The sequence below is a fragment of the Trichomonas vaginalis genome, chromosome III, assembly GCF_026262505.1.
Source record: "Trichomonas vaginalis G3 chromosome III, whole genome shotgun sequence".
NCBI classification, from domain to species: Eukaryota; Parabasalia; order Trichomonadida; family Trichomonadidae; genus Trichomonas; species Trichomonas vaginalis.
In genome coordinates, this window is record NC_067205.1 from 2,636,462 (window position 1) to 2,649,635 (window position 13,174).

General features: G+C 27.8%; 3 protein-coding genes and 2 pseudogenes across 5 annotated transcripts, besides 4 other annotated features; 3 read left to right on the forward strand and 2 right to left on the reverse strand.

The window, feature by feature from the left end:
• Window positions 1-201: part of a mobile genetic element that runs on past the window's edge.
• Window positions 202-529: 328 nt separating this feature from the next.
• Window positions 530-1,930, reverse strand: TVAGG3_0628460 (DNA/RNA polymerases family; the record flags this gene model as incomplete). The annotated part of the gene is made up of 1 exon (XM_051240685.1): window positions 530-1,930. One exon carries the CDS (start codon window positions 1,928-1,930, stop codon window positions 530-532), a length of 1,401 nt encoding a protein of 466 aa, XP_051087272.1.
• A 474-nt stretch (window positions 1,931-2,404) lies between these two features.
• TVAGG3_0628470 (uncharacterized protein) lies at window positions 2,405-2,953 on the reverse strand (the record flags this gene model as incomplete). The annotated part of the gene is made up of 1 exon (XM_051240686.1): window positions 2,405-2,953. One exon carries the CDS (start codon window positions 2,951-2,953, stop codon window positions 2,405-2,407), a length of 549 nt encoding a protein of 182 aa, XP_051087273.1.
• A 1,735-nt stretch (window positions 2,954-4,688) lies between these two features.
• Window positions 4,689-4,895: a mobile genetic element.
• Window positions 4,896-5,905: 1,010 nt separating this feature from the next.
• Window positions 5,906-6,123: a mobile genetic element.
• Window positions 6,124-6,155: 32 nt separating this feature from the next.
• Window positions 6,156-13,174: part of a mobile genetic element that runs on past the window's edge.
• TVAGG3_0628520 lies at window positions 8,020-9,099 on the forward strand (annotated as a pseudogene). The gene has a single exon. A coding segment is annotated over exon 1 (1,080 nt).
• On the forward strand, window positions 9,149-10,218 carry TVAGG3_0628530 (annotated as a pseudogene). Its single transcript has one exon. A coding segment is annotated over exon 1 (1,070 nt).
• TVAGG3_0628540 (DNA/RNA polymerases family) lies at window positions 10,810-12,615 on the forward strand (the record flags this gene model as incomplete). Its single annotated transcript, XM_051240687.1, has 1 exon — window positions 10,810-12,615. The coding sequence occupies one exon, from the start codon at window positions 10,810-10,812 to the stop codon at window positions 12,613-12,615; it is 1,806 nt and encodes a 601-aa protein (XP_051087274.1).

Below are 13,174 nucleotides of genomic sequence, written 5' to 3' on the forward strand. Positions count from 1 at the left end.
ATGTTGTCTAAATGTCATGTTGTCATCATTTTTTAATGAAGTTAATTAACCTGGTGACATGGTGACATTGTGACACCTTCAGTTATTCAAAAATAATTTTCGTAAATGTTGTCTAAATGTCATGTTGTCATCATTTTTTAATGAAGTTAATTAACCTGGTGACATGGTGACATGGTGACACCTTCAGTTATTCAAAAATAATTTTCGTAAATTCTTTCACAAACTTTAGAACGGCATAATTTAAAATTTTATTTTTATATAAATGGATACCCGTTATATTTTTATTATGTTTTTGGAGATATGATTTTAATTCATAATAATTAAGAAAATTTTGATAAAGTACTAAATCATCAATTAAATTTTCTAAATCTGCGTTATCCATTTATATAAAAATAAAATAAATGTTTTAAGGGTGCCCACCTCTTTGAATCATAGTATCAAAACCATTATTTACATATTGAATCGCATCATTAACGGTTCCTTTTGTCTCTTCTGTGGCATTTCATTAAAAATAAAATTTTAAATTGTATTAAATAAATGGCATACAACATCCATTTTCACAACATACAGCCTTAGTGTGTGCCCCTGTTAATGCAGTCTTACCGATTGTTAAGCGAGTCATTGACCCGTTTTTAAGTTGTAAATTAATATTCTGACCATCGAAAATAACTTTATCATTTATTATATCCAAATAATTTTTAGGTGTTAATTGCCTATTTTGTCGTAAACTAACACCTTTCATTTTTTGTGCAATCTTTTTAAAATCACTTCCATCAATTGAACCGTTGAATGAAGTATAACATTTAGGACATAACGCCACCATGTTATCACCTTGTTTCTCAATTGCTAAACCCAATAACTTCTTCTCATGTGCTTTTTCTTCAGCTTTATTCTTTAATTTAGGTTTAAATTTCTCATCAAAACAGAAGAAATTAAAAGGTGCGAATTTGAAAATGTTTTTATCATAAAATTTTTTATCGATTACAATCGCCTGAAATGCTTGAGTGTTAGGAAGACTTGGATCGCCAGCAATAGCCCAATAAGATGAATCGGTATCACCTTCAATGAAATGAAAACGATTAACATCCATGCATTTATACATAAAATCATAAATGAAAACTAAATACCAGTATTTTGCGTTATCTAAAGTAAAAAATACCTCTTGTAAACATGTATCACATCTATAAAATCTATCTTTGAGCATCACTTGATACGTATCCTCTCCTATTTCTCTTATGTTTTTAAACTTATTTGACATACATGCAACGCGTGCCTTCTGTGCATTCATTATTTTAGTCTTTGCGTAATTTTGTGTATTCATTGCATCGTAACCATATGATCCATTAAGTGAAATTTTGCAAAATAAACTTTTTCCTTTATTTCCTTCTAATTCAGCCTTTTGTCTTTCGTTCATAAATTCGTTCGCAAATTCATTAAAACAAGTGTTTTTCGTAAATGTTAAAATTGATTGAATGTCATCAATGATAAAATTAAACCTGTCGATTAGATACCAAAGATAATAAGAAGAAAATGGTTGATATTGGTTGTGTGTTGATGCTAACTGAGTTAATTTCCTCTGTTTCTGGTCAACTGGTAGATTGTTTGATTTCATGTAATTATACATAAAACTGCCAATTGTTTTTTCATCTGTGATAATATCTAAGTTTCTTATTATCGGTAAAAAGTTAATGTAATCATTAATGTATTTTTCATCGATGTGACCCTTTACTTCAGCCACGAATAAAGTATTTTTCTTCTTAATTATTCCCAGTGCTTTTGCTTTCTTTGTTGCTGTATCACAAATGATAACTCCATTCAATCTTCCCGGCATATACATTTTATGGTCAGTATATTGAATGAAATCATGAGGATTAGATGAAAATGATGAAGGATATAATGAATTAAAGTCAACACCAACGAAATGAGTCATAATGTTGGTGGTGTCCTCATTTGATACAGTTTTAGTTTCTGGACTATATGAAAGTTTATTAATGTGCGTGATTCCTTTAAGATTAACACGATGTTGAACATTTGATAAACCACCAGTAATTCCATTACGGAGGATGTGATAAGCTTCAACCGAATCTAAAGTCATTGGTAAATTATTTTTTAATGCGTAATTTCTTAAATTGATTCTTAAACGTTGAACATCTTCATCTTTATTTGATTTTACGACATTGCAATAACAACACATTAACTGACAATTTTCTTTGCTATGTGGTTTTTCATTATCTATTCTATCCAATGTTGGTTTATTTGCATATGTAAACGCTTTACCACACATTTTGCATTTAGATGAAAGGATTAAATCATGATAGTATTGAAAATCATCCATTGAAACATTATTTTTAGTATCCCTTTCTGCTTTTTCATCTTGTTTCTTATATGATTCAATTTTATATTTCTAATACTTTTTCGTTAATTCAAAACTTGATTCTATCTCTTCCTCAGGATATTTTTCATTAGGATTAAAGTCTTTATATGCTAAAGCGTAACGAATCATTGAAGCATTCGATGATAAAGAAAGATTATGAAGCATGTCAATTTTATAAACAAATGTTTCTTCAATAATTTTATCAATTGGGTCAATCATAATTTCAACATCTTTATTGCAATAATGAATAAAATATTCTAATCTATTCTTAAAGTTTTTAGCATCATTGAGATATATTTGATAATCACTATCTGATATAGTTTCTTGGGTTAATGCTGAATAAAATGAATCTTGAGTGAATGGTTCCACTTTATATAATTCTTCTTCGTAATTCTCCCATGTGATAAATTGATAAGGGAAAAAGGATTTAACACGTGTTTTATTGTTTCCGAAATCTTGAGTGAATTGGTCTAATGTCCCACCCGCTATATAATTTCTGATGTCAATAAATCTCAATTCATATGGAACGTTTGTTTTCTTTACAATGATTTGCTTAAATTGTGAAGATGAACCCAGCATTGATTTTATTTTCCATTTTGCAGTGTTTAAATCACGAAGAATTAAATTTAAATCAAACTTTCCCGAATTAAAACCTATGATATTCACTTTATTGAATTCTTCATCTAGAAGTTCTTTAAATGCTTCCTTCTGTTTTTCATTTAATGTATGGGACAAAGTCCCCGCCGTTTGTGGCTTCATTAATTCTTCATATTGTTCAATATTTGATTTAGCAACTAATGAACAGGTTGAAAATAAAAACTCAATCCAGTCAGAAATAAAAGAATCACTCGAAGTTAAGCAAAAATTCCTTGTATACGTTTTATCATTTAATTTAACTGTTGATGATACCATGAATGGTTTTTAAGTAAGCGTTCAAAGTTGCACACTCAGAAAGTTGTAATTCTTCTTTAGTCTCTAATGTTTCGAAGTCAAAAGTAATATAATATCTTGTCGGTTGATAATATTCCTGCAAATTATGAGCTAATAACCACTGATATATCTTCTGTTTCGTAATATGTGGTGTATATGGTTGCTGTGTCTTTGCAACTGAACGTCTTGAATTAATCTTCCATTATTTTCTTTACATTTCTCACAATGCTTTAAAAATCTTCTTTGGTTTTTCCTTTCTGGATCATCACGGATAGAATATATACTTCTTGCAAAAGGGGCAAACTTTATATCCTGTGAGTGCTTCAACGTCTGTTATTCTGTCAGCGAAGTTTTCCACATGGACTCTGTGTTAATAAAATATTTACTGTTTCAAATTCTGGATCTATCATTATTGATTCACTAATGGGAAGTCTACCTTATTTATGTCCACGTCTTCTGGTTGAGGATCACAATAATAGAAATCAATATTAACATTTAACATTCTCGCTAATCTCTCACTTTCTGATGAAATGTCAAACCCTATATGCATCTATTGTTTCATTTAAATAGCTTCTACGAGTTTTAGGATTAACACCATCAGGAATGTTATAGAAGCGTTTAAATAACCTTCTACCTTCTGCTCTAATTTGATTATCATTCATTTTAGCTGTTCCGTTTTTGTTCATTTATGTAAGAATAAAAATTAAAAAATAAATAAAAATAAAGTTTATTTTTTAAAGTCCGTAAAATGAATTAAGAACACATAAATTTTTATCATCTGCGACTGACGAATACATTTTTTTACTCAAGAATGCGTACCCTGGTACATTAAATCTAATTCCTGTCTTATTTTAATTTCACAACTTTGAAAAGGAATGTATGAATAGCTATAAAATGATGAGATGATGTTTTTATTTTTCCATTTTTTCTGAAAATAAATGAATAAATATAATGTTTATAAGTTTTCATATCTTTTATATTCTTAATAACGAATGGTATAGACCTTTCCACTTCATCTTCCTTCGGTGCTGTTCTTTCATATGAAACATTATTAGTATCTTCAACAATGAAACCACATCACACAAAATTTTATAGGTTCCAATGGTTTCTTTTGATATTTTATCTAATAAATCAAAAACTTTATCAACACCTGTGCATTTATTTAAATAATAATTTGTGTAAATATCATGATCTTCTTTCTTAATCGTATTAGTTGCATATGTCACGTTTTTAAGAGCTTTTTTGAATTTTTCGGAATCTAAAGGTGGTGAAAGTAAGATACAAGGGTATTCTTCATTATCAATAAATTGTAGTTTACGAATAAATTTAGTACCTTCTTCTGAAAGTGTTTCGTCTATTTCACCATCTAATAAATTTTGGAGAGGTTATCGATTTTGTAATTTAATCGTCGTCGTTATCGATTTTGTAATTTAATCGTTATCGTCTTTTTCTAAACGTGCATTTTTACATTAAAAGCAATGCAACTCCAAAATTAATTGGTATTTAGACTTTAATTAGGTGCAGACAAACGAAATGCAGTCCAAATATTTTGGTGATATATGAATTACATAAATTTAGGGAAATTGAAATTATATCTTTTTAAATTTTTAGGAAAACAGATTTATAGAATTGTTTAAGTCATCAAAATAATGCAGACTTAGGTCAAATTTTCCAAATTTAATCATTTGCAAGACTTTCAAGCGACTTCAAAATGTCGAAATATAAGTCCAAAAATAAAATTACGATTACAGTCTATCCTCAATTATTATCACGCTAATTATTGAGTGACCCATGCGTTCGTATGTATGTAATACCTTTTAAAAAGGAGATGAGAGAGATAAACTACATTTACAATTTAAATCTGATGTATTTACTTGTTACATTTACAAATGTAAATGTTTCTCGTAATGTTTACATTTTGTAAGTATAACGAATAAAAATGACGCACTTTTTTTACAAAGTCAAATTATGCGATACAACTTTACTTGTTACATTTACAAATGTAAATGTTTCTCGTAATGTTTACATTTTGTAAGTATAACGAATAAAAATGACGCACTTTTTTTACAAAGTCAAATTATTGTTCGATTTTTGCAGCTTGTAAACGATTGAATAAAGATTTGTATTATTTTATTTATTTTTAAGAACATGTTTAAGAACCCTCATTATCTCCACGAATATTGCATATTTTTCTATTCTAAGACCACCAAAATTACGTTTTAATATAGAAAATAACATATTTATGTGATGCTAAAGTCGAAGTCCTTAAATATCTTTGAAATATTTACAAAATATGCTCTTTCTATCATCGATACTTTAATACAGAGCAAATTTAGTAAATGTCATCACATTATTTTTTCATAAATCGTTTTCGAACTTTTGAAATATTTATTTTAAACCAGTTTTCTACATTTAATATGTGAATTATATCAAAAGTAGATGGGCGATACTTGTAAATCTATTTAAACTATTAGTTTGCTATTTTGAAGAACTTTATAATTTTTTTTCTTATGTATGGAATTAAAGATAATTTTGCCGATTCCAACTGGTTTTTCTATATGAGTTAAATATGCCAAGTGAAATTGGACTTGCCAATATTGTAAATTGAAGTATGGACTATATATCGATTTTCATTGATTGATGAATAACTCGGAGTAATGTAATTGTTGATAATGAAAAATAGTTTTCAATTGCTGGTAAGGGCCAATGTATGTTCAATAGCTCCGAAAGCAAAAAATGCACGTTTAGAAAAAGACGATAACGATTAAATTACAAAATCGATAACGACGACGATTAAATTACAAAATCAATAATGACCCTAAATTTTGTGTTGATTCTGAGACATAATTTTTATATCTTTCTTCATGAGATTTCTGAACTTCTGATTCTGAAGCTGGGATATTCATTAAACCCTCTACTTCATTTTCATTATATTTTTCAACTTCTCTTAATTCCTTAATTTTTTCATCTATTTCATCTCTTATTTTTTCCAGTCTTTCAATTTCAATTTCATCGTATTCATCATCTTTAATCCGTTCTTCATAATATTCAGGGAAAACATTAGGTTCTTTTGGTTTTTCTTCTTCAGATGTAGGATATAAGAAATTTATAACATCATCTTTATTCATTTTTCCATCATAATCTAAATCATTTAATAACTCGGCAAATTTTTGACAATTTCTTAAATAATATTTACTAACTTCATAACCCACCTCCTCTAATATATCCTTTATTTCCTCGTTTGTGAATCCTAATTTTTTAACGTTGTTAGTTTTGACGCTCATTTCATACAAAATAAAAAATAAATTATTCAAAAATGTAAGACATGAATGTTTAATGATTTATTTTATTCATGAAAATAATTATATCTGATTTCTTTTACTCTCTTGTATATACTAGATTTAAAGAATTCAGAACATTTCCCATAATCTCCTAAATGTTTTCTTATCCCTAACGTGTGCCAGTTATTATATGAAACTGAATAAACTTTATCTTTATCTTTACACCTTTCATCACTTCCAATATATTTATATCTCAGTTTTGATTTAGCATTTTCATATTCATTAGCGTTTAATAATTCACAGTCTTCCTTTTTAAATTGATGTTTAAGATATTCAGGATTTAATACTCTACGTTTATATGCTCCTAACTTAGTTCTAAAGGTTTTTCTACAAAATTTAGGAATTCCATCCTCTTTAATGTCATCAATGATTTCCATTTCATTATTTTCAATTTCTTCTTCTTGTTTATGAGGTCTTTGATTATGACTCCATTGATTCCATGAAATTAAATATTCTTTATCATTATATTTATACCTCATTAGCTTATTTTGGCTTTCATATTCATTTAATAATTCACAATCTTCATTTTTAAATTGAAGTTTAACCCATTCAGGATTTAAACAATGTTTAATTAATCGCGGAATATCCGACATCATCTATATATAGATTATTTTATAAAAGATAAAAAATAAATTATTTTAAAATTAATGTTAATTTTTTTAAAATGTGTTTAGTATATAATATTTATTACTAATTTATTTAATAATGTCGCGCTTTCTTACGAATTCATGACTTAAAAAACGTAAGTAGTAGTATATGATGGGTTTTGTGACTTTTTTTGTAAACGTAAGAATTCATACAATATTGAACGATTTTGTATCATTATTTTAACATTAATTTTAAACATAATTTATTTTTTTATTCTTACATAAATGACCCAACAAGTAAAACCAGATAAAATAGATTATCGAATTTTAGAGGATGGTGTTCCTGTTTATATTCAAAGATTTAAAGGGAAGCAATATTATAGAATTCTTAATCCTGAATACATAAAACATTTATTTAAAAAGGAAGACTGTGAATTATTAAACGCTAATGAATATGAAACCAATAAATCAAAATTGAAATATAAATATCTTGGAAGAGATGAAAGATGCAAAAATAAAGATAAAGTTTATACAGTTTCATATAATGAATGGAAAACCAATAAGATAAGAAAACATTTAGGAGATTATGGGAAATGTTCTGAATTCTTCAAATCTAGTATGTACGAGAGAGTAAAAGAAATTAGAAATAATTATTTTCATGAATGAAAGATTCACTACCATAATGAAATAAAAAAAATAAACTTTAAAAATTCATGTCTTACATTTTTGAATAATTTATTTTTTAATTCGTAAGAAAATGAGCGTCAAAACTAACAACGTTAAAAAAATGGGATTCACAAATGAGGAAATAAAGGATATATTAGAGGAGGCGGGTTATGAGGTTGATAAATATTATTTAAGAAATTGTAAAAAATTCGCCGAGTTTTTAAATGATTTAGATTATGATGGAAAAATGAATAAAAATGATGTTATAAATTTCTTATATCCCACATCTAAAGAAGAAAAACCTAAAGAACCTGATGTTTTCCCTGAATATTATGAAGAACAAATTAAAGATGATGAATATAATGAAATTGAAATTGAAAGACTGGAAAAAATAAGAGATGAAATAGATGAAAAAATTAAGGAATTAAGAGAAGTTGAAAAATATAATGAGAATGAAGTAGAGGGTTTAATGAATATCCCAGCTTCAGAATCAGAAGTTCAAAAATCACATGAGGAAAGATATAAAAATTACTTTTTGGAATCTACTAAAAATTTATTAGATGGTGATATTGACGAAACACTTTCAGAAGAAGGCACAAAATTTATTCATAAACATAAGCTTCAGTTTATTGACGATGGAGATTATCCATGTATATTACTTTCACCTCCTCTTGATTCTGAAAAATTCAAAAAAGCACTGAAAAATGTAACATATGCAACAAATACGATTAAGAAAGAAGACCATGATATTTACACAAATTATTATTTAAATAAATGCACAGGTGTTGATAAAGTTTTTGATTTATTAGATAAAATATCAAAAGAAACCATTGGAACCTATAAAATTTTGTTGATTGTGTTTCATTGTTGAAGATACCAATAATGTTTCATATGAAAAAACAGCACCGAAGAAGATGAAGTGGAAAGGTCTATACCATTCGTTATTAAGAACATAAAAGATATGAAAACTTATAAACATTATATTTATTCATTTATTTCAGAAAAAATGGAAGCAACTCATAAAACATCATCTCATCATTTTATAGCTATTCATACATTCCTTTTCAAAGTTGTGAAATTAAATAAGACAGGAATTAGATTTAATGTACCAGGGTACGCATTCTTGAGTAAATTAAAATGTATTCGTCACGTCGCAGATGATAAAAATTTATGTGTTCTTAATTCATTTTACGGACTTTAAAAAAATAAACTTTATTTTTATTTATTTTTTAATTTTTATTCTTACATAAATGAACAAAAACGGAACAGCTAAAATGAATGATAATCAAATTAGAGCAGAAGGTAGAAGGTTATTTAAACGCTTCTATAACATTCCTGATGGTGTTAATCCTAAAACTCGTAGAAGCTATTTAAATGAAACAATAGATGCATATGAAGGGTTTGACATTTCATCAGAAAGTGAGAGATTAGCGAGAATGTTAAATGTTAATATTGATTTCTATTATTGTGATCCTCAACCAGAAGACGTGGACATAAATAAGGTAGACTTCCCATTAGTGGAATCAATAATGATAGATCCAGAATTTGAAACAGTAAATATTTTATTAACACAGAGTCCATGTGGAAAACTTCACGCTGACAGAATAACAGACGTTGAAGCACTCACAGGATATAAAGTTTGCCCCTTTTGCAAAGAAGAAGTATATTCTATCCGTGATGATCCAGAAAGGAAAAACCAAAGAAGATTTTTAAAGCATTGTGAGAAATGTAAAGAAAATAATGGAAGATTAATTCAAGACGTTCAATTGCAAAACACACAACAACCATATGCACCACATATCACGAAACAGAAGATATATCAATGGCTATTAGCACATAATTTGCAGGAATATTATAAACCAACAAGATATTATATTACTTTTGACTTCGAAACATTAGAGACTAAAGAAGAACTTCAACTTTCTGAATGTGCAACTTTGAACGCTTACTTAAAACCATTTATGGTATCATCAACTGTCAAAATAAAGCCGCAAAGCGGTGAGGTCGTAGACCGTGATAAAACATTTACGAGGAATTTTGCTTAACATCAAGTGATTCGTTCATCTCTGATTGGATTGAATTTTATTTTCAACATTCATTAGTTGCTAAATCAAATATTGAACAATATGAAGAATTAATGAATACATTAAATGAGAAACAAAAGGAAGCAATGAAAGAGCTTTTAGATGAAGAATTTAATAAAGTGAATATCATTGGTTTTAATTCGGGAAAGTTTGATTTAAATTTAATTCTTCGTGATTTAAACACTGCAAAATGGAAAATAAAATCAATGCTGGGTTCTTCTTCTCAATTTAAGCAAATCATAGTAAAGAAAACAAACTGTCCATATGAATTAAGATTTATTGACATCAGAAATTATATAGCGGGTGGGACATTAGATCAATTCACTCAAGATTTCGGAAACAATAAATCACGTGTTAAATCCTTTTTCCCTTATCAATTCATCACATGGGAAAATTACGAAGATGAATTATATAAAAAGGAACCATTCACTCAAGATTCATTTTATTCAGCATTAACTCAAGAAACAATATCCGATTCAGATTATCAAATATATCTCAATGATGCTAAAAACTTTAAGAATAGATTAGAATATTTTATTCATTATTGCAATAAAGATGTTGAAATTATGATTGACCCAATTGATAAAATTATCGAAGAAACATTTGTTTATAAAATTGACATGCTTCATAATCTTTCTTTATCATCGAATGCTTCAATGATTCGTTACGCGTTAGCATATAAGAACTTCAATCCTAACGAAACATATCCAGAAGAAGAAAATGTGGAATCAAGTTTTGAATTAACAAAAAAGTATTGGAAATATAAAATTGAATCATATAAGAAACAAGATGAAAAAGCGGAAAGGGATACTAAAAACAATGTTTCAATGGATGACTATCAATACTATCATGATTTAATCCTTTCATCTAAATGCAAAATGTGTGGTAAAGCGTTTACATATGCAAATAAACCAACATTGGATAGAATAGATAATGAAAAACCACATAGCAAAGAAAATTGTCAGTTAATGTGTTGTTATTGCAATGTCGTAAAATCAAATAAAGATGAAGATGTTCAACGTTTAAGAATCAATTTAAGAAATTATGCATTAAAAAATAATTTACCAATGACTTTAGATTCAGTTGAAGCTTATCACATTCTCCGTAATGGAATTACTGGTGGTCTATCAAATGTTCAACATCGTGTTAATCTTAAAGGAATCACGCACATTAATAAACTTTCATATAATCCAGAAACTAAAACTGTATCAAATGAGGACACCACCAACATTATGACTCATTTCGTTGGTGTTGACTTTAATTCATTATATCCTTCATCATTTTCATCTAATCCTCATGATTTCATTCAATATACTGACCATAAAATGTATATGCCGGGAAGATTGAATGGTGTTATCATTTGTGATAAAGCAACAAAGAAAACAAAAGCACTGGGAATAATTAAGAAGAAAAATACTTTATTCGTGGCTGAAGTAAAGGGTCACATCGATGAAAAATACATTAATGATTACATTAACTTTTTACCGATAATAAGAAACTTAGATATTATCACAGATGAAAAAACAATTGGCAGTTTTATGTATAATTACATGAAATCAAACAATCTACCAGTTGACCAGAAACAGAGAAAATTAACTCAGTTAGCATCAACACACAACCAATATCAACCATTTTCTTCTTATTATCTTTGGTATCTAATCGACAGATTTCATTTTATCATCGATGACATTCAATCAATTTTAACATTTACTAAAAACACTTGTTTTAATGAATTTGCGAACGAATTTATGAACGAAAGACAAAAGGCTGAATTAGAAGGAAATAAAGGAAAAAGTTTATTTTGCAAGATTTCACTTAATGAATCATATGGTTACGATGCAATGAATACACAAAATTACACAAAGACTAAAATAATGAATGCACAGAAGGCACGCGTTGCATGTATGTCAAATAAGTTTAAAAACATAAGAGAAATAGGAGAGGATACATATCAAGTGATGCTTAAAGATAGATTTTATAGATGTGAAACATGTTTACAAGAGGCATTCTTCACTTTAGATAATGCTAAATACTGGTATTTGGTTTTCATTTATGATTTTATGTATAAATGCATGGATGTTAATCGTTTTCATTTCATTGAAGGTGATACTGATTCATCTTATTGGGCAATCGCCGGCGATCCAAATCTTCCTAACACTCAAGCATTTCAGGTGATTATAACCGATAAACAATTTTATGATAAAAACATTTACAAATTCGCACCTTTTAATTTCTTCTGTTTTGATGAGAAATTTAAACCTAAATTAAAGAATAAAGCTGAAGAAAAAGCACATGAGAAGAAGTTATTGGGTTTAGCAATTGAGAAACAAGGTGATAACATGGTTGCTTTATGTCCTAAGTGTTATACATCATTCAACGGTTCAATTGATGGAAGTGATTTTAAAAAGATTGCACAAAAAATGAAGGGTGTTAGTTTACGACAAAATAAACAATTAACACCTAAAAATTATTTGGATATAATAAATGATAAAGTTATTTTCGATGGTCAGAATATTAATTTACAACTTAAAAACGGGTCAATGACTCGCTTAACAATCGGTAAGACTGCATTAACAGGGGCACACACTAAGGCTGTATGTTGTGAAAATGGATGTTGTATGCCATTTATTTAATAAAATACCACAGAAGAGACAAAAGGAACCGTTGAATGATGGGCACCCTTAAACATTTATTTTATTTTTATATAAATGAATAACACGGATTTAAAAAGATTGATTGATGATTTAGTATTTAATCAAAATTTTCTTGATTATTATGATTTAAAAGCATATCTCCAAAAATATGATAACAATATAACGGGTGATGATATGGAATATTGTTATCCATATTATAAAAATGAAAATTTGAAATATCATGATAGAATAATTTCTGAAATTAAAGACAAAATTAAAAATAATGAATATTCAAAGGGAAAAACTAAATCACAACTTAAACAGTTGAAAGATTTCAAAAATAAAGTATTAACAGAAGGAGATATTGATGGATTATATAAATTATATAATCCTGAGCCACAAAAACAAAAGGAACAAAACGCCCAGGTCCTTCAGACCATAAATGATGCACAAGCTTTAATTTATGATTCATTAGTTAAACCATATTCAGCCCGACTTTTAAATGAAGATCAACTTTTGGAATTCATCCTTCAACATAAACTCGAAGTGGGAAAGTATA